Consider the following 27,292-nt stretch of genomic DNA (forward strand, 5'->3'; position numbering starts at 1 on the left):
ACACACACACACACATATATATCTATATCTATATCTATCTATCTATCTATCTATCTATCTATCTATCTATCTATCTATCTATCTATCTATATAATTTTACTCTACTGGGGCAGTTAGTTACATGTGCAGGTTGTATTAGTAATGTTCTATTAGTAACTTTTTCCAATTTATTAGATTAATACCACTATAGTATTTCTAGTTTAACATTTCACCCTTACTCAATTTTGTAATATGGGAGCTATACTAGATACTCTTTTCAAACAACAGGGTGCCATATGGATCAGGTGATTGAGCTAGCCACTTGGGAACGAGTTAAGCTATGAGAGAAACAACCCCTTCGTTTATTATTTTGCATACAGACTTCAGTGGTGTTTATCGCAGAACATGGAAATTATGATCTACTTCACAAGAATAATATATAAGAAATGGGTCTGAGTCAATTCACTTTGACAAAAGTAATGCATCAGTATTCAGGTAGTTGCTAGACTTGCAAGGTGCCGTCATTTAGTCCACTTTTGTTGTTTTTAATCCATAATTCAGACTGAAGCACATTGTCTGCTTTAACACTTAGAAAATCCAGGATGCCGATGTTTTTCTCTGACTGTATTATTCAACTATCCCTAAGCCCTCAGCACTGAGGTAATCACTGAAACTCTGTGGAACATCTCAGCTGAATAGATCAAGTGCCTAGCACTTCACACAGAATGATTTCACAAACCTTTTATTATGTTGTAGCTACAGGCAGGAATTATAATTAGGCCACCTGAGAATGTTATTCATTCAACTATTAAGTTAAAAAATATACTTAAAAATAATTGAGAAAATAATACTCAGAATATAGTACACATAAACTTGTTAAAACCATGGAAAAGAAAGGAGATGAACGTAAGAAATGTTTCTAAACAGTGGAAATCTGAATAGTGGATATAGTGAATTTGATATTTTAAGCGTATAAATAGTTCACCATGATTATTTGCTTGTTTGTCAAACTTGTATAGCTGACCATCTCCATACCAGACTCCGGGAGAAGCCAATCCAAAAAATAAAAGTAGCAAAAACAATGTAACGCCTTATAAAATCATAAAACAAAATTGATATATTGTAATATTAGATATTACAATCAGGTTCTGGAATAAGAATATGGTTTTGCTTTGTCTGTGAATTGTGAATAATTACCTGTGAATAATTACCACCAGTGCTTTTATCTGATATACATGGCCAATTTTGGGCCAAGTTCATAAAATAGTTTATTTTGGTCTTTATGTTATCCATTGCTGTCTGTTGCCGCAAGTCCCATAAATTCAAGTTTCTGTATTAGTTCCAAGAAAATAAGATATTCATTATTATCCATCAGGTTGGAGGATGGGATAGAGCCAAATCTTAAAGCTCGCAGTTATGAACCATACACATGACATGCTAATTGATACATTTGCTCTTTGATACTGGATATACAGTCTAGACAAATTTGATATCCAAAATTTCCAACATTAAATTCTCCCAATAAAGTTTTATTTAGTGTGTTACTGCTTCTTGTTGCAACTAGTATTTGGTTTGGTCTTTCGTAGGAGATTCTAGACAAATACGATAACCAGAATTTCCAACATTAAATTCTCCCAATAAAGTTTTATTTAGTGTGTTACAACTAGTTGTTGCAACTAGTATTTGGTTTGGTCTTTTGCTATGAAAGAACATCCAAGGAAGACAACATTCATTCATCCTCTGCGCTAACTACTATAATTGCTTCATATTGGCGGTGGGAGCTGGGGATGGAAATACATATGCATTACATTATTCTAAGAAGGAGTGGGGCAATCCGTTTTATGTAAAGCACAGAAAATGTTAAAAAAATGAGTTTAAAAAAGGAAATGCAATTAAATCTAGTTCACCGAAAGTATTCACTATACTTATATCTTTCTATCCTTAAAAACTATCCTTGATTCCATCACTTCTGTCCTTATAGCCACATAGATGAAGCATCACTTCATATATAAAAGATATATTGTCTTTTATTGTTTACAAATTTCGTTGATTTTTGAAGTTTTCACCATTTAACTATGATTTTTTTTCAGTCTTACCTTTGCCCTCTTCCTTAATATATTTTTCCTTATTTTGTCATTTACTCATCCTATATTACCAAATCACCTTAATGTACTACTTTTGTACTTGTCATTCACTTTTGCATTCAATCGACATTTATTCAATACCTATTCATATTTATTTCTGCTTTATTAGACACACACTTTCTAAGTAGACTATTCCCACTGCATTCAACTTTTATTTATCTCCTGACATACAAAGTACACAGAACAATGTGCTTGTATATACCTATTTTTGCTTCTTTTGAGAAACATTCCTTGCAATAGACCAATTACCATTCTGCCAACATTTTTATTTTCATCACAAGCACTCTTCATTCTTTCTGCCTCTTTTAATTTAACATTCTTTGTTGTTCTGACCATGTTCTCAACTTGAGGGGACATTTTTTCTTTAGAACTGAGAACAAATGATCACATTCCAGTTCTGCTGAACTCTTATGTGAAAAGAAAGCCTGCAATAAAATTGTAAGGGATCCTGGATAATTTTATTCATCAAGTAGGGCAAGGTTGATATGTATCACCTTTCTAATCCCTTCAACAATTCCCAGCATGGCATATGCCATCACCAGCTTACTCTTCTGGCCACTTAGGGCCTTCCTTTTCTCCCTTGCCCTCACCAATTCAAATGATTGATGTGCTAGTCCATGTCCTCTTCCCTACTAAAATATCAACAATATGTCAGTCCAACATAGCACATCCCACTGGGCTATCCAATTACTAGTGCATGCCGTCCCTCTCTTCAGCTATTGGTATATTTGGATTTTTGCCTCAGCTACACCCCACTCCCAAAACTCTCTTTAGCTCAGAACTTTAATTTCATCTTGTATAAAGAATAAAACATCCAAAATAAGTGTCTGGGTTCATGCAAAATAGATTGTTCAATGTATATAATAGTTCATGTCTATAACATTTTGAAAATCCTTATTTGCAGCTATCTTTTTTTTTATTCTCATCCATCTCTATACATAAAAGCGAAAACCACTCACACATTAATCACGAAAGCTCCAGAACCATAAAGCTTACAAACTTGAAATTTGCCACATACGTTCCTCTTGGCTTCTAGGTACTCACTAAAAAAATATTTTTTTGAAATGACTATCAGAGCATTAGTATTTCCTATATTATTATTAACACGCTCTGATGCCAAGGAGTTCTATTCCCCCTCTCCACCTGAAAAGAAATCTGTTCCAAATGCAAAACACAAGCAGAGGAGTTTCACTCTCAGTTTTACTTTCACAGCAGGAAGCAGCTTTAATACAGAACAGTTGAGTTAAGCCACGCCCAGGCTCCTTCTTGTCTCCTTCTTGCTCACACAGCAAATACTGTTTCACTTCCCAAACAGCCCTCTAATGCTAAGGAGTTCTACTCCCCCTCCCCACCTCAAAAGAAATCTGTTCCACACTCTGATGCTAAGGAATTATATTCTCCCTCCCCACCTCAAAACAAATCTGTTCCAAATGCAAAACACAAGCAGAGGAGAGGAGTTTCACTCTCAGTTTTACTTTCACAGCAGCAAGCAGCTTTACTACAGAACAGTTGACCTAAGCCATGCCCAGACTCCTTCCTGTCTCCTTCTTGCTCACACAGCAAATGCTGTTTGAGTTTCCAAACACCCCTCAACTCCCTCACACACTGACAGGATTATAGCCAGATGATTACCGATGGATACTGCGGGCTGGGACATTCTGCTCCCACTCCCCCTCTGTTCCAACTGCCAGTTGCATTATATTAACATACTCTGATGCTACAGAGTTACATATTCTATATTAAGTTTCAGGCTGTAAGTGTCAATTTATCAAGCCTGAGCACATAGTTTCATAGCGAAGCACAGGCATCCAGCTAGTATTTTTACAACAGGATGCTTGCTATCTCTTAAGTTTGGGAGCATTTTGGCCAATGTTTCACACACTCAATCTAAACCCAATTTTATCTAAAATATGTTCACATATTCTATGAAAGTTAAGGTCTCTAATTTAGAGACTACTTTGTAAACCAGGAGATCATTGCACATATCCTATCAACCAGTAGGTACTGTACACACAATGTTGTGATACTTACTCAGGATGATTATATAGTACGGAGGTCTATCTAATTAATATCTCTTCTGCCTTTTCAACTATTAAGTATGATAGGGTGTGCACGCATATATATCCAGGTAGGTAATGTAGATGTTAAAATACTGCTCAGTGTAAAAAAGTATCATGTTTTCATAGAAGTCTGGGAGTTGCAGCCTCAACATCTGGAAGATGCCAACATTGGCAAAGGCTAATATAAGCCTTATGTGATCATCCACATATTGCAGAAACATTTCTGGTCAGTTTTAAAATGTGATTTACTGATATGTCTGAGCTTCCATAGAGCTTGTACCACTACAGATTTCATTCTGATTGATTAAAAAGTGCTTCCTGTTTTTTAGACACATTCAGTGTTGCTATAATGTAGTTGTTTACAAAAGTGTTTAGAGCGTGCAGGGTCTCTGTGTACTTGAAATAGAAGTTAAACCAATTTTCTATCCAAGTTGCTCTTCAGTTGACAAATCTCCCAATGAAGATTGAATGTTTCTATTATCAAAGCAGAAGAACTGTAGATTAAACCCGTCATTTATCCCTGTCATAAAATGCAATCACTGTTCATTCTCTGCACTGCCTAGCACAATTGCTTCAGTTTGGTGTTTGCCCAGGGCAGTGCGACTGGAGTGGGGTGGGGGTGGGGAACGACGACAGGAGAGGAAATAACAATAGTAAAGAGATATTCGAAGAGCTTCTGTTGTTCTTTAACATGCCCTCGCCCAAGGATTTTAAGACAATTAAATAGATATATTTATGGTAAGAATGGAAAATGCCTTAGTTATGTAAATTTATTTTAGTTCAACACTGGACTCAATAATGAGAATACTATGCACTCAATACATAGTGAACAATTGTAACAGAGGAGCCTGTTAAAGAGTATTTAAATTAAATATTGATGTATTTTAAAATTCAATAAAAAATTCTAAGGAAAGTTACCTAGAAGTCATGTTCTTAGGTTAATCTTGTTTTTTTAATCTGAAGAATGATGGAAGCTGTCTGGCTGTGTGATATGAACTACAATCAGCTTAAAAATAATTGACAAATTAATCCCTTCACAGCACCGCAGTTGTAGAGATGTTAAGTTTAATTAGGCCTTATTGATTGCTTTGTATGATCGAGGAATAAAGGTAATATCTCTGGTTAAGGTCTAGCACAGATATTTCTGACCTTCTAAGCTGTACATTTTAATTATTGATTGTGACGATTGCAGTTATTACAGAGGGAAGACTTTAATTCTTTCGCAATGAGAAATGTGGAAGAGGGGCAAAATTGCCCACCCTTCCCATGAAGATATGGGTTTTTCATTGAAAGCTAAAAATATATGATTCAGATTCATATATTCAGATTCATAATTACCTTTTGCTTGAATGTTGTAACAATACAGCCTGTCTAGACAATATTACAATCGCTGTGAAGGATAAGATTTAGATTTTAAAGACATTTTTCCCCCAGTATTGCTGCTGGAAGTCCAAGTGGCTGCTATATTACCCATTTTCATGTTGTTGTGTCCCTTTCTGGAGACATTAGTTATGATTACAGTGGATCAAAATGTTATTGCAATGAGTTTTACCCGAAGATGCAGTTAAAGAATGTTCAGAAACCCCAACACATCTAAGATGTAGTGGACAAATTGTCTTTTAATACGATTATACTACATCAACCTTGTTCCAAATCCATTGACTTCAGCTGGGAGCACAATTCAAGATTCTTGTTCTTGTGGTCCAATATGTGTTCCTTCATAATTGTGAACCTATTACGCTCATGTTCTTTCTAAGGGGCCCATTTTCGCTGAGCAGCCCACTCCCAGCCTCTCACCATACCTATTGATGCCCATACTTATTCATACTTTGGAGCTTATTTGCTTGGGATGATAGACTTTTTTTACTTTTGTTTCATTTTAAGCAAATTATTAATGCTTTGAAGGATATTGCTCCAAAAGATTTTCTGATAATTTTAAATATGTATTTGGAAGATAGCCATTCTCTTGTTCTTGTTTAGATTAAAAGACAACATGTAGTATTTGTAATAAATAATACATAAAATTATTTCTTTTACTTGTAGGTAAGTGAAGTTACTGTGGAGCAACTGGTACAGCAACACCCACATATCACCTTCAGTACAGTGCTACAAGATTGCAAGCGGACCTTGGAACGGGCATACCAGATGGGTTGGATACCCAGTATGTCCAGTGCCTCTTAACTCATGCTATGGCATTAAAAAAAGAGATTTAAACTGAACAATTGAAAATGGTTAAGGATTTTTAATTCATATTTTTTGGTTTTTATTAAATATATGTTTGGTGTATGCATATGCAAGAGAGAGAGCATGAGTGTATGGCAAATGTCTATTCAGTCTTCTAATGGAAATATCAGAAGAAAAATATAGTCAGATATATTTAATTTTTCTGAAATGTTTATTTGTCAATTTAAAATCTGCAAATCAATAAGATTTTGCAGAGAGCTTGCCCTTTTTTTGTAAATTGAATGTTTACATAAACTAGACTACTGTTTGGATGTTTTTTCAAGGTATATGTTCATGATAGAAACAATTCTTCAGAGATGCATTATAAGATTTTTTTGTCTGTTGTTTAAGAGCTTTAGGTTTTAACTTCTCAAATGGGTTTCTTCTAGTTCTAAAGTTAGTTTCAACAGTGTAATATGTTGTTATGTCTTTTTATTTCATGCTATTTCTTTATTATTAATAGCTCATAGTTATTTTTAAATTGTAAGTTGCAACTCCTTTTTCTTAAATTCGAAGTAATAGATAATCTTAGATTATCAAAATATTGCTAACCTCTTGTGCATTTTTGAAATGCACATTTATGAAAGCTACAAAGGTACAAAAATATAACATTTTTATGATAAATTTTATTTTGAGTGGAATCTTTAATAAATGCTGGACATAAGCATAATGGCAATTTAAGCAGACTATCTGACTGGTCTCTATTGGTTCTACTAAAATGATATTTTTCAGTTGCTTGTAAATGTATGTATTTTAAGTGGATATTCCTTGATTACATTTCTACATCTTTCACACTTTCTAGTTTTGTACATCTTCATTTTAATTTTCAGCACTTTTTATTATTTAGATCTGTGAAAAGTAGTGTATCTAAGGATTCAGGATTTCTCAGCGTGTAAAGAAACCTCAGACTTGCATTTCCTGTATGCTTCTGCAGCATCTCAGGGGAGAAGGAAAGAAACATCTGCCTCCACTTATAACTTCCTGTTATATCTAAATCTGCAGGATTTGTAGTTAATTGAAAGTACGGTTAAGTCAAACAAGTAAGAATCAAACTATAGTATCTGTTTCTGGCCTATTTCTTTATATATAATTTAAACAAATTAGTTTGGAGATGTATTTCTCCAAAAAATGTTCATAATTTATTTCAAACTAGAAATGAATTGTTTTGCTCTCTTTCTATGATGCCCAACTGCTCTGTGATTCAGATCTGATGTTCAAATGCATTTTTCTCCTCCATGCCAATATGGTAACTTTTTCAAAATACATGGAAACTCTTGTAGGAAGTATGCAAGTCTATTCATGGGTCTTGGATTTGAGTAAAAATGTTTGCATGTGTTAACTACTTATCAAAACAAATTAGGCCATGCTCATAAATACCTTTATGCTGTCATTCACTCAGGTTTACAACTATAATGATAAGTTATAATGAGATATGTAATCTCAGATGGAATCTTAACAACTTTAAAAAACGACAGCATATAAAACCACTTGCTCAAAATAATCTTTGTATGACCATGTATCTGCATTCATGTTCACCATAAAGCACCATACTGATGTAAATCATCCCTAAGTAAGAAGTTTATTATCCCACCATGTTATATAATCCTAGGAATAAATTTTATGGAATCAATCTGGCCAAATGTGTATAGAATGACATTGTTATTCTTCATTCAACATAGAATATCAAATGCTGCAGTAAGGTAAAGAGAAGATTTTGGTAACATTAAATACTTGATACTGACTGTTGTAAAAGCTTTTTTGATGAGAAACTTTTATACAGAATGAGAGTTTCATTTTAGTGAGGCATACTAGTTATTTATTTATCTATCAAATTTCTACACCGTTCATTTCACATAAGTAACTCTTGATGATTTACAAACAACTTAATAAAACAATAGAAAATATGACTAACAGCAAAGTTAAAAACACAGTTAAAGCCAAAGTTAAAATGTATAAGTTAAAAGTGAATTTAAAGTTTAAAAATTCACAAGGCTAAAAGGACGAACCCTCAAGCCTCCAGCCATTCCCAGGGTGCATAACTATCTTAAATCCTCATGCTAAATGGCACAGCCAAGAAAACCAGATCAGTAAGGTCTCGCCTTACCTTTGGGCTAAAATGTTCCAGGAGGCAGGTGAAACAGCAAAAAAGGTCATCTTCCTAGATCTTGCCAGTCAAAATTCTTTTAACTGACAGGATTCACAGCATCCCCTCCCTGTTTCACCAGGTAGGATAGGTTGATGTAATTGTGACAAGAAGGTACCTTAGATACCCTTGTCCCATGCCATGACAGATTTTAAAGGTGATAAGCATACTTTGAATTGGACCCAGAAGCCAACTGGCATTCAGTGCAGCTTACATAGCAGAGATATTACATGTGCCACACTAGCCCAGAAGAGCTCACACCACTCCATTCTGCACCAGTTGCAGCTTCCAGATAGTCTTCAAGGGTAGCCTCATGTAGAACGCATTGCAGCAGTCCATATGGGAGATAACCAGGGCATGAGTGATTGAAGGGCTTCCCAGTCCAGAAAAGGGAATTAATTGGGTGCACACCCAAACTTTAGCAAAGGCTTTCCATTCTCGACTGCTGTAACTACTAAGGAATCAAATGCTTCCCTATCATTTATAATCAAATTGGATATTTTTTCATATTTTATTGCATCCGATAGTATCAGTATTCTTTTATTATTATGTGAATTCCTCTGACCAAATTGATTAACTGAAGATAGAAAGAAAATCACTATACTATATACCTAGAAAGGTTATTTTTATGTATATTAGACTATTATGAAAGGTTACATTTCAGGATAATTGACAAAGACACACTGAAAATCAGAATAGTACATAACCTTTAGAATGTAACAAATTAATAAAGGATTTTTTTAGATCTAACACTGAATTTTTTTTTAAAGGTTAGCACATTTGAATCCATAATATCAAATATTCAAAACTGAACTGAAAGTTGTCATTTTTCTCAAAATGTCTGGCTAAACCAGAAGACTTCAGGCAAAATAATTTAGAAAATAGCATTTATATTTCTGGTCTTGTTTCTTTTTTAGAGACTCTGAATTGTGATAAATCTCACTAATACATTTTTTTCAAGGAAAATATTCTGTTTTCCTTCCTTCAAGCGAGTACTAAAAGGGGATAAAAATAGTGACTTAAGTATTATAATGTTCATTTTGAAAATTACTCAATGGTAAGTAATAAGTAATTTTATAAGATCTTACCCAATACAATATATGTAGAAAAGGTTTAACGATTATATATTTCAGTAGCAATTGTACAAGAGGTCCCTGAAGTTGAAATAAATTGTGAATGTGTCTATACAGTGACCTGTACAAGCTTTCAACAAACACTTATCAAAGTGGAATCATGATGAAAGTGAGATTTTTACCAACTGTAGAAGCTTTGCACCAGCAATGACTAATGATAAAATATGCTAGTGTAACTTTAGCTTTATAACAGATTCTGAAATAAAAATTGTGCCCTAATAGAAATATTTATATGCAAATTTTACATAGTAGGTATGATTAGTGGAAAGGAACATGTACTTAACTCTAAATGTCTGTCAGAATTAAGGCTTTTATTTAAACCTATAATCTTCCGTACTGTAATAATCATCTACTCCTATATCATTTCTCTATAGCAGAGTTTCACACTGAGAATTGGCATGGGGCTAACAACTAGGTGCAGACTGAGTAAGAAACAGAGTTTTATGTGCACACATGGATCAATAAATCCTCCATATTCTTACCATTCATTCAAAACAGTATCAGAATACCATCTAATGACTAATCCAGCTTTGACTGATGCTTTGGAATAATAGCTTCAGTTGAATATGTTCATAGCCAGCAATGTCACTTATGTTGAACAATTTGAGTGCAATCCAAATAACATCTATAATCTCCAAACTCGCACACCATATGTCTGCTCTTGTGGAATAGGATAAACTTAGACACGATTTTTGTTAAAAAAAATCAGGACAATGATGTTGGAGTGGTTTGATACTGGAATCTTGAACTGAAAAATTGCTGTCATGTTTAGAATTAAACTGGAAAAATAAATCATTGGTAGAGCAATATAGTGCAAAATATTCTGTAACCATCTACAGTATGTATTAAAAGAGTATCTTTAAAGAGTGTAGTAAAGGCCAAAAACAACAACAACAACAACAACAACACCAAAACTATTTTGTATGAAGTACTCAAGCATAAATTCAAAAAGCTAATTTTAAAAAATAACAAAGAAATTAATATTTAATATATGGTTCAACACTGTTTTATATATACAATATTGAGAGAGAGAAATCCCTTTTGTATTGCTTTTTACATGACCATTGGATTTATTCATTTATATTCAGAGGCCAAAAAATAGTGTACAAGAAGATGCAAGTTATAGAAGTCAATTGATGCTAATGCTATGATAGTTCTTTATAAAAAAATAGAATAAAATAATAAATGCAAATAGAATAAAAATGCAAATAAAAGTTACTTAGATAGTTATATGGACCTTTAACCAGGACAACAATCAATCCAAGAGCTTCTAATAGCAATTGCAATCAAGCAAAATTTTGCTATGTTCTTGTAAATTTCAATGAAGCCAACAGGTGAAAATGGGGGTGGTTATAAACTCTGCATGAGAAGTGCAATCGAAAGAGTAAAAGGAACTTCTTTTGTATATTCTATAGTCATGCTCTCTTTAGCTCATAAATAAATGCAGCCCTGATGCAGCACTGCCCGCTTTGGGACCTTCCCACTGCAGGTTACTAGGCTGGTTTAGGCATTCTGAAAGTCCCAAAATTAATTTATAAGTAATCAAACATTATATTAATGTTTCAGACATGATACAAAGACATCAAGCACTAAGCAATTAATAAAGAGGTAATATGCAAAGCAACAGTTTATCTAATGTAATGTGCTAAATGCGTACATTGCTATTTCTTAATAGTAAAGTAGGCATTTTGTACATTATATTAGATACACAGTTCTAAAAAATCCCCCCAAAAATCAGATTTTTTTTTTCAGAATTCAAATTTTCATCAAATGTCCTATTTGAGACTTTCAATGGGTCCTGACATGTTTAAGTAAACCAACTTGATATCTATTTTTTTGGTTCATTTTAATAATAACATTTGATGTTGAAAATGTGAATATTTCAATTAGATAACCAAATATATGTGCACTGTGTGTATTCATGAGTTTATAGGTCTAAGATTCCTCAGATGGCATTAACAAGCTCAGGAGTGATTGATTGACTGATTTGGTATTAAAGCAAAGGAAAGCACATGTAACTGTATAGTAAAGTCTGCCAAGTAATTTCAAAGTAACATAAGGAATGAGACCATTGTTCCCTGCAACCTTCTGATATTATTTATTTATTCCAACAAGGGGATGCAATAAAATAAGAAAAAGTCAAGCAGGAGTTATTTTATATGTCAATATATACAAAACTTCAGCAAAACACTAAAACTTTCTTCTTCTATGATTTTCCTGTCATGGATCAGACCAGACCAAAGGGAAATACTTGGTGACTCAGCAGTTGTTTATGAAGATTGATATCAACCTTGCAGTGACATTTTATTTATGTTTAAAAATTATGTAGGCTGAAAGCAAAGAATATCAATTTGAAGGGAACTGTAAAAATATGAGATATTCAACATATTAGATTTGTAAATGCCACAGCATATTTATTCAAAAATATGAAAAATGTCTGACTATATGATGTCATAAATATTGGTCAGTAAAGTAACAGCTGCCTGCTGTCTCTTGAGATGAGTTGAGATAAATCTCAAGTAGTTTCTGCAGTATTAGAAATATATTTACTGTAGCAAACTAGAAAACATAATTTGAAAGATTTTGCAAAATCATCCATAGTATTCTGGATGTATTTAATGAGGTATCTGTAAAACAGATTTTTTTTTTAGGCATTGATGTGTTGTTAATGTTGAACACTAGGACTGTCTGCAATAAGACCACATCCATTCATAACTACGACTTCAGGCTACTCCAGTCAAGTTTCCAAGGCATGATCTTGTTTGGATACAGGGAGAGGTTTGATTATAGAACTCTTGATAAAGCAGTCATTCAAACTGGTCCTGTTAATCCAGCTACCTGTTTGTTAGATTCATGTTCCTCCTGATTTGTGAAGTCTATTCAGAAACTAACATGCAACTCAGCCCATGTAATGATGCTGGTCTCTGCCAGTTCTGAAGGGGGCAGTGGATCCAACTGTCCTGAACAACTTTCATCCAATACTTTCTCTTTTTTTTTTTTAAAGGATAATTGTTGAGAAGATAGTTTGGCTGCAGTTGCAAAAGATCTTGGAAGAAATGAATTATCTGGATTCTTTTCAATTGGGTTTCAAACCTGGACACAATACAGAGATGATTATGGTGAAGCTGAGATTGGGTCAAGCAGAGCCTGGCTCTTTAATCTTTCAAGAGTGTTTGATACCATCAACATTTTTCTGGACCAGCTGTGAGGAGTCAGAATAGGAAATATGGTGTAATGATAGCTGCCCTATTTCTTCTATGACTAATTCCAGTCAGTGTTGGTAGGAGTAAAGAGGATAAACCTAAAGCACCTCATCTACAGGATGCCTCAGGGCTCGACACTATCTTCCTTTTTGTTTAGCATTTACATAAGACTGCTGGGGAAAGCCATAATCAGTATGCTGATGACGCTCGTAAGGCTTGTCAAATTTTCCAACTTTCAATTTTCAACAATTAGGGGTCCTCAAAAGTCTTGGAGATTGTAAAGATATTTTGGTCATTTTAATATAATGTAGATGTGGTTGGTAAATAACTACATAAACATCATAACTTTTCAGACCATCAATTCCCCAGCAAACAATTCAGGCCAACAATTCCCCAGTACCACCAAAAAAAGAACATTATTCTGTGTGCAGTGAGCCAGGTGGAAGATATCTTTATCATTTCACTCCAGAGAAAGGCTCAAAAACAGGAAAACCTGCTCGAGTGATTGCAGATAATCTGGTGTATTTCATGAAGAAGAAAAACATTGACAAAAGCTTGAAGGCTATTGGAGGTGATTCTACGAAGGTTCATACTGGCTATGATGGTGGTGCCATGCACTGGGTAGAGGTCAAGCCAGAGCATCCACTTGCTGGAACAGATTGACTGGTCTGAAGGTGTATATGAGCCACCTTTGACGTGCAATAAAGTGGAAATAAAGAAGTTCATTGACGAACCAATGCAAGTACCACACTGGCCCTGTCATGCCCAATCAATATAGAGATGTGTAAAACAGGTCACAGAGGCAGCAAGCAGAGTGTATACACATGAGAAACGTGACAGTTATATCGGAGGCCAAGAGTCAGCAGCTGATGTCAAAGAATGAATCAAAACAAGACTAGATGAAACTTGCTTAAACATTTTTGTAACTCAGATAATTGCTTTCTGATGTTAGTTTAGGATTGCATGGATTATTTTTTGCTTAGCTAAATAAGATTCATGCAGAAAAAAAACTTTAATTTTTGTAGCACAAGGTGTAATTCTGAGAAGATAAAGTTAACAGTATATGATCAGACATGGATTTACCATACCAAGCTAAACGTTATGCAACTGCAAAAATAATAGCAGATTTGAATTCTTGGTGTAAAAACACATATTTTTATTACCCCTCACTGAAAACATTGCAAAAATTTATTTTCACCCCATTAAATGACACACCCTAATGCTCAGTTGTACATCTTATCCCCTTTCTGACTAAATTATGCTCTCAAGGTCTTGTCCCAAAGCCTGAAAATTATAAAAACCTGGGTAGAGATGAACAGTCTTGGGGTCAACCCTAGCAACACATAGTGGCTGGAGATCATCAGGTTTTGGCCCTTAACAAAGTGTACATTTTGGATCAAGAAGCATTTCTGTCACTCATGACTTGCTCATCTTGGTTTTGGACAATTGCAGTGCTTTATATATGGTTCTATCCTTAAAGATCATATGGAAGCTATAGTTGATCCTGAATGTGGCAGCACAAGCGGTGATGGGAAAGACTCACATATAACAGGCTGTTATTAGAACCTCACTTGTTATCAGTTGGATTCTGAAGACAATTCAAGGTGCTAGGTTTTATAAAGCCATCCATGGCACAGGATCTCGCTCTTTGGGAAACTATCCATCTGCCATAATGTGTGCTGTGACAAAGTTGGCTTGCTTTCAGTGCCAACTGTTAATTTGTACAGTCTCGTGTTCATTGAAGCAGGGCCATGAAGTTATGATGGCAGGTTTTTTTTAAAAAACCTAGTACTGGCCTTTAAATGAAATGTTGCTGCACAGAACCTAACATTGGGTACTGTGGAACCTTCTACCCTTGGAGAATCTCTATGGAGCTGCTCTTTGCAGCTTATAAGAGATTTAGTTATCCAAATCATGTTACAGTATATATGTTTTTTCTGTTATACTTTTAAATGTGTTTGCTTGAGTTAATAATAAAACTTAAAATCTCATTATTCACTCAAATGCTCATTGTCTATGAAGCCAAAAGAACCAATTGCCTGGGCATCTGATCATTTTCCTAGTTTAATCTTTTTTTTATAACTTCAGAAACTTCCTGTATTGTTATAGCTCCATTTATATTTTGTCTCTGTTCTGCTGTAATCCTCAGTAATTTTTGTTTCTTTAGATATTCATCTATTTTCTCTAGAGGAATGTCACTTCCTTTATACAAAATAGAGTAATATTGATGAAATACATTTTGTATGGCTGCATTGTCCATTAATACAGCATTTCCCTCTTGTAATTTCAATATCATTTCTTTTCCCTTTATTTTCATAATTTATATGCTAGCCACTTCCCTGATAAATTTGAAACTCTTTTTTTTTGCTTTACATAATTCATTTTTATTTCATTTATCTTACTGTTAACATACTATAGATAATTGCCATTGCAGAAGTTTAATTTGTTGAGAGATACTTGTCATCTCTGGATAATTCTTTAATTCCAGGTCTTATTTTCTCTTTATTTCATTCAAAACACTTCTTTTTAAATCCATTGTTGTATTGTATAAAGTGACCTCAAATGAAAGATTTACTTACATCCCAAACCATTCTTAAGTCAGAGCCTTTACCTAAACTATTAAACTATTTTCAAAAATTCTTTTAGCTTTGTTTCCTTCACAATCCTTCACTACTGTTGCTTTCCGTAGCAAGAGTTTGTTAGTCTTCATCTAAATGAATTAGATTTTCTTTTATAAATCAAAGTCATAGGACTACGAGCTGAACATAATCTTTGTAATATCTCTACTTTAAAATTTTAGCGGCCAAATTATTGAAGTCCAAAGTATATATATTCTTGAAAAGATTATGCCCTTCAGAAAGGTAAGCAGTTTAACATTCTTAAATTGACATTTTTTGTCTTGATGTATGAACCATCAAGGCATTAATGTAATGGACAATCTAAATGGTCTATCAGATTAAAAAAACCCTGTTGATCATTTGCCTTGATAATAATTGTCAGACCTGGAAGCCATCTTTCTACTTTTGTGCCTTCAGGCTTCAGGCTTGCCACAAATTTTACTGTGGGAAATTGGGAGGGGGAGTTGCATAGAGGGAAGAAGATATGTAGTCACAATAAAATTCCTTATAGAAAGTCAAAGCCACGGTGCCCTGCAGCTGTGCTGAGAGGAATGAGGAGATATCTTCTGTTCTGGACCGTACTTGATTGGATGTATGGTGGACATGTGGGAGAGGGACAAGATCTTGAACTTTCTTTTGGGTGTGGAAAACCTGGAAGCTCTCAGATTTGGGTTTTCCCAGATGTGCCAATATGACATAAAAGTTAGCTTTGAGGAACTTCAAGCCTTGGAGTTTGATTTCGTTGGGCGTGTTACCTGGAACCCTGACATTAAAATTTTGTTCAGAGTTTCTATTCAGTTGAGGGGAGATCACATCATTCCAATTCCCCATCAAACCACCAATTTTCATAAGAAAAAAATATTAATCTGTCCATAACTTGTTTAAAAAACCCCGCTTTGTCCTCATTTGGAGCATAAATTCCCAGTATCAAAGTCTTAACCTCACACAAATTAATTTCCACACCAACAAATCTACTGTACTCATCAGTCAATACTTCTGGTTTAAGTTGGGAATTTATGCACAAAATTACACACACACACACACATTTGTTTATTTCCTTTTTTTTGCTACAGAAAAGAATTCTTCACCAAATTTTTATCAATCAAACATTTTATGTCCTTCTAATAGTTACATTTTCCAATTAAATATAGTTTCCTTTGTCGTCCTCCTTCACCCAGACTTTCTGATGCCTTGAATTCCCTTTTAAATAAACATGATGAAAATCACAAAAAGATTGATTGCCATATAGTCTTGTGAATCCTAATGAGATCCTTGACAGGCAACTACAGGCAGGGTTTGTCTGCCTTTCGTAATTTACTGACTTGCCCTTGGTCATCATTGAAATCTTGCCACTTGTTATCAAGGCTGTCCTCAGAAAGACTTCCATGGCTGACTTCTTAGCATTATTATCACAGATGCTAAGGAGTGCACTATTTCCCTACTCCCGGTGTAAAATATTCCATTTAAATGGTTAAATCTAACCATGGTGCAAGAGTGAAGTACTTAGTTTGATAGTTGGGCAAATAATGAATGGCACTTTTCTTTCTTCTTTTCCTTCTTAGCCATCCTCTTGCACATATTCTCTGAACAAATTACAGAGCAGTTATTCTCCACTGCTAGCCAACAACAGCTTTTCCAAATAATCAGTTGAAATAAATCTTATTTTTACTTCCTGACCAGTGGTGGGATTCAAAATTTTTTACTATCTGTTCTGTGGGCGTGGCTTGGTGGGCATGGCAGGATACTGTAAAATCTCCATTCCCACCCCACTTCAGGAGAAGGTTACTGCAAAATCCCCATTTCCTCCCAATCAGATGGGACTCGGGAGGCAGAGAATAGATGGGGGCGGGGCCAGTCAGAGGTGGTATTTACCAGTTCTCTGAACTGGTCAGAACCTGATGGAATACCATCTCTGTTCCTGACATTTTCAATACAAGTATATATGTGAACTAGAGGTGGTTAGAACTATGCTTCCATTCTTACAAACTGCTTAAAGGCACACTTCACCATCATCAGTTAAATATGAGAAATGGGGAATTCAACAGTGAGCCTTCCTCTCCCACATGCTTCCTTTCCTCCTTTTTCCCTTTCTCCTTTCCTTCCATAGCTCAAATATTTTTTGGGAAAGAAGCCTAATCCATGTTGTGAAATAACTTCAGAACTTCAGAAACACCTTGATCATGACTTTATGGACCATTTTTGGGAAGCATAAACCCACATCACTTCTCTAAAAGAAACAACTATTCTACAATGGTGCCTGCTTTTAGCATGTCACCATAGGCAGCATATTTTAAAGTTCATGGGGCCTGAGATGCCAGATTTGCTTCTGTCCAAACATCACAGCCACTGTAAACTCTACACATTTCCCAGGCACTTCTCTTTGGAATCCAGTTCAAAGTTTCATTGTCTTTGAAACAAAGAAAAGCCCCTTAGTAATGGGATAACATTTAACTATCCCAGTCACGTAGAAAGAGCCAAGTGTATGGACTCCTAGCAGATTTCAAGGAATACTTTCGGTGATTATCACTTTTGTGAGAAAGTCCGATCTACCATTTTTGCTATAGCAAACTTTAGTTGCTATAATGCTACAAGTAGGCTGCAGTGTGAATAATGATCCAACCCCCAGGTCTTACGAACACTGATTGTTTTTTGAACTTTCCGCTAGTTTCCTTCTTCAGTCACCACCATCAGCCCTTTGATGGAATACTTTGATTAGGACTCTGTGCAGTCAATTGTAAGATCATTTCAAAGTGGCAGAACCGCGCTCTTGCTCATGAAATACATGTAGGATGTATGGCTCACATATCTCCCAAAGCAGTACAGTGGATTGTTTGTTTTGGGCTTCGCATGTTTATCCATCTACAGTAGTTTGTAAATCATTGTTTCCTGTGGTGCATTCATATATCACATGAAACTAAAAATAAGCAAACCAAGTTAGCGTGATTTGTGAAGCATCGGAGGGCAATTTCAGACTTCCTTCGCTTCTTCTGTAACAAAGCTGCATCAAGTATGATACCTGATCCATTGCTCCATTTGTCTGAAATTTAGCATCGGCTTCACATAAAAGTGGGTAGTTGAAAATGAAGCGTATTTCAGAAAAGAAGTTTAAACTATGAGGCCTACTGAAATAATTCACTCATTTAAACCTGTCATCGCAATGACAGATATTACATATGGCATCTTGTAAATAATCTGATTGACTTTTCTAAATCAGCATAAATGGCTTTTCTAATCTATATTGGTGAGCTTCTCCCTCTCATACTCTGGTATCTCCAAGATTTCTTAAGATACTGTTTAGATTCTTTTGTATTATTTTGATTCGAGCTAAAATTTTGATTCGAGCTAAACCAACTGACTGAGATGGTGTAGGGTTTCCTGCCTGGGCAGGGGGTTGGACTAGAAGGCCTCCAAGGTCCCTTCCAACTCTGTTGTTATGTTATGTTATGTTATGTAAAATAATTGATTGAAAGTAGGGATTCATATGTTATATCATCACACAACTCTGTCTCGTTGTTAAACTGTTCTTAGTAACATGTTAGCAGAAACAGCACTAAGATATTGCTTCATAATGCTTTAGAGCACTCTAAGCAGTTTACAGAATCAACATATTACCTCCAACAATCTAGATCATCATTTTACTGACCTTGAAAGCACGGAAGGCTGAATCAACCTTGATCCCATCAGGATCGAGCTCCTGGCAGAGGACAAAGTCAGGCTGCGATACTGCATTCTAACCATTGTGCCATGACTCTCTGGCTTAAAGCTTTGGATAAACAAATTTGGAACTTCCAAACTGAATATGACATAAGTATAGGGTATTCTGCAGCACTAGATTATCATCTTCTTCTGCATGACGTATAAAAAGTCAACATTGCTTGAGTACAGCTGACTTTTCACTAAACAGAGCTGCAGTGTCCTGGGATATAAACGTAGGCCTTTTTGATGTAGCTTTCTTGAGTACCTAACTTTGCATGCATCTCCAGGGATAATCAATATAAAGTGGTTTGCAAAAAAGCTATTTTCCTGGCATGAGAACAATCTGCCCCTGAGCCTTTGGGTGTTGCTAAGTATTATTCTATGTGCTCATCTGCTGAACTGATCTCGAAGGATTGTGACAAAATTTGGAATAAACTGATAATTATCATTTATTTAGGAATAGCAATAAGGCAACTCTTCTAAAATAAATGCTAATATATAATCTCTAAAATATATATATGTGTACATTATATATTATATATATATAATGTGTACATTATATATTTAATAATATAAACTTAAAATTTGCATTTGAATAATAAACTTGCTTAGCTTTATGGTTTAAAGTATTTGGATGGATACAAAGATTTTACTATCAGAATATAGAATAACAGAGTTGGAAGGGACCTTTGAGGTCTTCTAATCCAACCCCTGCTCAAGCAGGAGCCCATTCCAGATAAATCTCTGTCCAATCTCTTTTTAAAAACCTCCAGTAGTGGAGCACCCACAACTTCTGGAGGCAAGCCATTCCGTGTTTAATTTAATTTAATTATTAAATAATATGTTTACTTGTTGTGGCTTAATTTACATTTGTGGTTCTTTTTAGAGCCTTACTTAATTTTCTAATATAGGTGTTCTCTGGCTCTGTGGATCCAGATCCTGATTTTATTTTAACAGCTTTTTCTTTAAAGAAAGTTTTAACATTTGAACATCTGATATAGTCTGAAGTCCAGAAATGTTCACTGAGGAGTCATACTGAGTTCATTAGACTGGATTCAAAGTAAGTTCATTTAGGACTACAAATCTAATTTCATAACTTCAGTTGTCTTGTTTCATGTCATGTGGAAAATGAGGTAAAAGTATTTAGAAATAACAGATTGTAGCCTCAATTTTTTCCTTCCTGGACAAACATTTCTATCGGGTTGATTTTTTTTTTTTGCATATTTGTCAACGAACATTTTATTTATTCATATTGAACGAGCAGTGTAAATTGCAGGTATATTTCTATTCTTGAATATAAGGTGTATGAAAAAGAATAAGAGTTAGATTACCACTACACTTCTAATGCAACAGAGTACTGAGATTCCTGTCCTGTTGATTAGTCTCATTGATGCATCTCAGTTTAATAAAAAAAAATGAAATCAATCTTCCTCAAATTTTTCATTGACATGCAATTGGGTTTTTTAAATATTTTATTAGAGATACTGGGGAGGCATTAGTTTAGAAGGAAGAGAAGACTGAAAGCTTAAAACACAAAGGAGAAAAAGTTAATTTAAAGTGATGTTTGGTAAAAATTCCCCTTTGAGATCCTGTTGTGTAATTGAACAGATTAAGATAACTGACAGTAACTTCACAGTGTGTCTAAGTGGAGGTCTCTATGGGTCAGCTCTCGGATCCTGTGCCGACACGTTAAACAAGTTTGTCAATTTTCCATCAGATTGATTTTTCTCACAGGTCTGGAAGGCTTGTTTCATTTCATCTTATTTCCACCGGGGTTCTTAACATTGCAAACTGGCATTTACTTTTTCTCAAAGTGTGAAGAATGATTTTTATCTTAGGGTAGCAATCAAGGCACCGAGGTCCTCTGTTTCCTGCATTGCCCATTTTATTCATTGGAGGCTATTTGCGGGGGTGGTGGTGGTCTGAAGTGTTCCCCCCTAAAGAGGATTTAAATTTGTGGAGTAGATTAGTAATACTTGTACTCCCATTGTACTTTGGGAAACAATTTATATTGTAATTTTTAAGGTGGTGCTTTATGAAACGAAAAGCTAGTGCTCTTTTCCCACTTCAATCTTGTTGAAGAATTGCATGACAAACTACGGTGCCCCTAAAGGTCACATAAAGCCATATTAAATCTATTTTCATGTCATGGTGAAATGACCCCAGTCCTCCAAGAATTGTCAAAGAAAATTATATGCATGGATAAATGGGGAAAAAAAGTACCTTTTAATGATCAAACATTATAGGCATCAGAAGAGGTATATCAATTGTGTGGCAGCTAGCAGAGCTTACCTGAAAGATATGTCTGTCAAGCACCTAACCCAAATTCTTCTTAGCCTGGCAATCATAAAAAGATGAGGGATAACCGTAACATTTATAAAAGTGTAAGTTTTGGTGAACTACTTTGGAAAGGATTGGTGACAAGTGAATGACATAATAAATAATTGATTAAACATTTACAATTATATTAGGTGCTGTGCAGAGATTAGAAACCAAGTTAGCTTCTGCTTACATGCAAAATATTGAAAAGAATGTGAATTATAAAAATGCAGATTTTGGCCCACATACATTTTGAAAAAAACAACATATATTTATGGATTTATTTTATTTTTAAATGATTTTTAAATAGTTAATGAAGTAGCTCTATTTTTCCTGTTCCACATTGCTTTCTGACCTGTTGCTTAGTTAGAACTGTGCAACTGAAAAAAATAAACTAAAGCTTACATTTAAAAACAATGAAGAACTAAAAAAATAAACATATTTCCCATGTGTTTATGTGTAAAATCAGATCAATGTTACATTTATACATATTTTATATTAATGCAAGCCTCCTTTGAAATGTGTACTAAGGTAGAAAGGAAAATTTGTTGCTGTATAAAAGATCTAAAAAGTACAATGGTTATGAACATAACTTAATTCTTACAAATAGCATATTATTAACATAGATGGTTGCATCTACATTCTTGCATTTGAGCTTCTGAAGCCAGCAAACTCATAAAATAATGCTTTTGAAGTAAAAATTGCATTAGCCAAAACATATATTTTCAAGACCACAAATTAGGTTATTACTTAGTACAAGGAAATGGAAATTGGAAATCAGTTAAATGGTTGAGTGGAAATTGAATTTTAATCTCTTAACAGGATTTTTCCCATTACAATGTACTTCTTTCTCAGTAATGACTATTGTTTATTCTGCTACAATATTTACTAGCATTTGAAAAACTTAAAACCATCTATAAGGACATAGCATGGACTATGTAATGTAGTCTGATTAAAAGAAGTGTTTCAGACACTTATTGTTTTTCCTCTTTATTTTGCTGAATTCCTTACAACCTCATGTTTGGAATCAAAACTATTTCCTAAACTTCTCTCCAGTCTTCAGCTTGGTCCAGTCATGGGACTGGATTCTGGTAGAGTGATAGATTTGGATTTGAAAACTGAAGAAAGTATTTCAGCACTATGTGAAAAATAAGAGCATACTAAAACTTCACATATCAGCTGGCATATCCTGAATAGTCAGCTGCCAGTGAAAATTATAAGAAGTCTTTAGCATAAGAATGAATAAAATGCTCTGAGTTCAAAACAAGTTGTTCTAGAGCCATGATGGCAAATCTGTGGCACGTGGAGCCATATCTGTGGGCACACGAGCGTTGCCCTAGCTCAGCTCCATCACACATGCACGTGCCAGCCAGTTGATTTTTAGGCCTTCCAGCCTCCAGAGGGCTTCAGGGGGGTGGGAGAGGCTGTTTTTGCCTTCCCCAGGCTCCAAGAAAGCTTCTGGAGCCTGGGAAGGGCGAAAAATGGGCCTACTGGGCCCACCGGTAACCTTTTTGCCGTCACATACCAAAAGCGGGGGGAGCACAGGAGGGGCGCGGGGGTGGGAGGGGGCACGGAGGGGCGCTGAATTATGTGTATGGGCACACACGCGCGCGACCCCCCTGCATTCTCCGCTTTTGGCACGCGATGGCAAAAAGGTTATCCATCACTGTTCTAGAGAATTCTCAAGTCTGAAACATCTTTAATTCAAGCTCAGAAAGAGTACAGTACAGTTTTTCAAACATGATTATGTTTGGAATATTACCGCAATAATTAGAACAACCCGTTTCATACTCAAAACAGCTGCTTGGAACTTGAAATGGAACCTTTCAGAATGAATCCAATTTTGAATTCAAAGCTACCTTCCACTGGGCAGTGTCTGCTGAACCTTTTTTTTAATTGCTGCTTTCTCTGACCAGCTGCAGCCTGATAAAACCTCCTGCTTGACCCCTGAAAGCAAAGAGAAGCCTTATGATGCATTCTGTCCAGCCCAAGCCCACAATCCAATCAAAGACCATTCCCCAGCAGACCAAGAGTTCAGTGGCCTATCATTAAGACCAATGACTGGCAATGGAACAGCTCTCCCACCCCTCACTGACTGACCTTTTGCAGCTTCTCCAACATCAGATTTCCTGACCACAAGGAAAGCAACCCATTTCAGCTGTTGAACTAAAGGCCACATGATAATGTTTTCATGATTTATTTTACATTTCTGGCTTGAATATACTGTACAGTACAATACAAAGAAGCATAAACCGACCACATGAGCTGGATAGAATTTTTCTGGCTAGTTTGTGGCTTAAAGTATCATGTCACAAAGATACAATGGAAGTAAAATTTCTGGTACAGAGTTAAAAGTTATCTGAAGAAAGTCTTGCCTCTTGGCTCAGACATGTTCCTGATGCTTACAAATGCTAAAGCTAGTCTAACATTGGAATAAAATCCTAATATTAATGATAAATGGGAATTTCTTCCACCTTAAAGGGGAACATCTTCCCAGGGCAAACAGCAGCTGGAAAAAAAGGAATAGTCACCTGGACTATTGTACTATAGGGCAACAGAGCTAAACTTTTCCAGCCAATAACCTTAGGTGAGTGAGAAGGTACAGTGCACTGGATATGAATTAAATAAAACCAATAAAGTAATCTTATGAGCTTGAGAAAGCAGCCTTCAGGATTAAGAAATCCCAGAAAAGAGGTTTACTCAGCAGAGGATTGGAGGCAGTTGACAAACAAAGTTCAGCTTGAACTCCCATTACCTCCAACCTGTTAAAACCCAGCAACAGAACTGAGGTGGACAATCTGCAATTCCTGGTCTACTTTGGCACTTTATTTGTAGTTCCTAAATGGCCAAATTTATGTCATTAAAATTCTGGAGAAAAATGGCTGATTTCCATTGTGCAATTTCTATTTGGCTGTAGGGTGACTTTAATAATAGAAAGGGGCATTTTGCCTCAGAATGACCTTCTGCTCCTATTCCTATCTTTAAACAATCCCAGCACTAAAAATCAGGTGAAATTGAACCAAACACCCCCTTTCCAGTGACATCACATAATGTCATTGCTGGCACCTTTCAACTTTCACCTCTTTTAAAAGCTCAGAGATTCATGATTTTTGGTAAAAGAATAGAATAGGATGTTGACGTATTGTCAAAGATCTCTATGTGAAATAAGGCAGTTATTATCCCAGGGGCGTCAAACTCAAGGCCTGGGGGCTGGGGCTGACCCACAGAGTGCTTAGTTCTGGCCCCCAAGGCTGCCCTGGAAACAGTGAAGGAGCAGTCCATGGTGCCTCTGCCAGTAAAAATGGAGCTCGAGAGCCCATTTTCGCTGACATACCACTCAGGCCACTATAGGCGCCCCTGCCACAAGTGACGTTGAGCTGGCCACGCCCCCCCGCCCCCCCCAAGGTCAAACACAACCCTGATGAGGCCATCAATTAAATCGAGTTTGACACTCCTGCATTGTCCCATCTAAATCACTGATGTTGGTGTTTACAAAAAAGTGTCTGAAAATGAGCAATTAAATCATTTGAATTCCTAGATTTAATGCAAAATTATGGTAGGAGAGATGTATATAGGCAGCAACAGTTGTGAAAGCCAAAAATAGCATTACCTCATTTCCTCCACCCTTTGTATTTACATCCACTTTTACATTCCAGATATGTACCCTGTTTCCCTGAAAATAAGACATCCCCTGATAATAAGCCCAATCAGGCTTTTGAGCGCATGTGCTAAAATAAGCCTCCCCCCAAAAATAAGCCCTCCCTGAAAATATTTAAATGCAGAGCTGGGAAATCAGGTAAGACGGCAAGAGGAACCCCATCTTCCTCCATGCACCCCAAAATAATAAGACCTCCACGAAAATAAGGCCAATAAGACAGGGTCTTATTTTTGGGAAAATACGGTAAAAATAAAGCAAACAAGCAAAAGAACTGTTCAGTAAGCTGACTTTGAGCATGTTTATTAACCTCAATCAAAACACTGTCTTAACTGGTGGGTTAGGTCTGTTTCTGCAGCTCTAATACTAAATTTATTTATATTGGAATAAGCAAATAAGCACAATACACTGTACTCATATTTAGGATTATTATATTCTAATAATTGCTTTTCAAAGACATTATGAGCATATTTTAAAGAATATCTGCTTTAGGCCTTGCTTTTTAAAGATTCACAAAATATGATACCACATTGTTTAGAGTAGGGGAGAAACAAAGGGTATTAGCCTTTCCTTAAGAAAACTCTTAATTTCTGAAAACTGATTCTATATTTCTGGACTTTTAATTTGACCTTACTATAGCCAAGGGAATGCCAAAGTGTAGAGAAATAAGAAGTACTTGCATTAATATTGCACCATTTGGCACATAATGGGTTTGGTTATTTTAATATGTCTAGTGTCAGCAGACTTTTGTCAACTTAATTCATAATATTAATATTATCCCGTTCCCCGTATAGTCTCTGAATGTGCTTTTTATTATTCTGCTTTTTATTATAACATAATAAACAGGTTGATTTGTGACAGGGTGTGGCTTCTCACTGAATATTGAAATGTTGTATTTGAACTGCAATAGTTCTCTCTCTCTCTCTCTCTCTCTCTCTCTCTCTCTCTCTCTCTCTCTCTCTCTCTCTCTCTCTCTCTCTCTCCCATGCACATGTGTGCATCCTTATATTAGATATGTATGGTTTAATTTTACAACCTTGTGAGGCATTTTCCATTTTTTGAACAGCTATGGATATTCCATTTGGACACTTCAACAAGAAGCTTAAATTACCTGCACTTCAAGAATTTTTCTAACTTCTTAAACAGATACATCTCTTATGCTGGGAGATACACATTTCAACCTAGGGAAAAAATATAAAGGATCAGTCTACAGATTGCAAAGACTTCAGGAAATGGTAAGACAAAGTCATTGTCTGCCAATCTTTAAAGAAAAAGGATGATCATTTTCTGTGCTATGTTGCTTTGTCACACAATCAACCTGAACTATAGTCCTCTGAAGATCTAATTATTAAAAGCCCAATGAAAAGTGAAGGCAGGATTGTCATTGTAGCTGGCATTTTTAAAAAATGACATTTTTATGAAAGAATGATAAATGTTCTAATTCAAAGCTGCCAATATAGTGTTACAGTAGAAATCATAATTCAGAATTAACTGTCTTAGACAACTTATACATCTTCCATTTTTCAAACTATAATTAGAATGCAGTACAGATTAATTTCATCTCACATGTGATTCTTATTGCTAAGTGACTTCAGAGAACAAGAATTGCAAGTGTAAACTGCTTTGTTCTTTGTCCAATTTTTGGTGTTCTTCCTTCCTTCGCTTTTTTTTCTTTTCAACAGTTTGTTACTTAAACGTGAATGTTTTATATTATTAAGTTATGAGTTCTTCCATGCTATGGATTTCTAGCTAATAGATTGTCCAATAAAGTGCTTTCCTTACGACTTAAATCTACTGTTTGTCAGTCTTTTTATATGGGCAGATATGACTGGATTTAATCAGTGAAGAAGTATTTCTTCCCTGGCTGACTGAAAAAAGTGGAGAAATTGTGCACCATTTGATTTTTTTTTAAATGAAAGGGAAGGAAAACATAGGAAGCTCAATTAAAAAAAAAGAAAGTAATTAAAATGTTCTTCCTGCACTTTAAATTAGCACTGTTATCTTTATTGGCAAGAGTTACAATCATTTTGCTACCATACCATTCATTATAAAAGTGGTCTAAAAAATCATTTTAAAATACTAGGGTAAGAATGGATTCTTTACAATTGGTTGTTTACCA

At 35.3% G+C, this 27,292-nt stretch overlaps 1 protein-coding gene across 4 annotated transcripts in view; it reads left to right on the plus strand.

Annotated features, from left to right (window-relative positions):
- Positions 1 to 23,043, plus strand: part of FBXL17 (F-box and leucine rich repeat protein 17) — a 180,361-nt gene extending 157,318 nt beyond the window's left edge. For 2 of the 4 annotated variants that reach the window (XM_058168243.1, XM_058168244.1), the window contains exon 9: positions 6,227 to 12,676. In XM_058168243.1, the coding sequence (XP_058024226.1) occupies positions 6,227 to 6,364 (138 nt within the window). In that variant the 3' untranslated portion in view covers positions 6,365 to 12,676. The other 2 variants (XR_009153325.1, XR_009153326.1) reach the window with 2 other exon arrangements.
- Positions 23,044 to 27,292: the final 4,249 nt, after the last annotated feature.

The sequence above is a fragment of the Ahaetulla prasina genome, chromosome 2, assembly GCF_028640845.1.
Source record: "Ahaetulla prasina isolate Xishuangbanna chromosome 2, ASM2864084v1, whole genome shotgun sequence".
Classification (NCBI taxonomy): domain Eukaryota; kingdom Metazoa; phylum Chordata; class Lepidosauria; order Squamata; family Colubridae; genus Ahaetulla; species Ahaetulla prasina.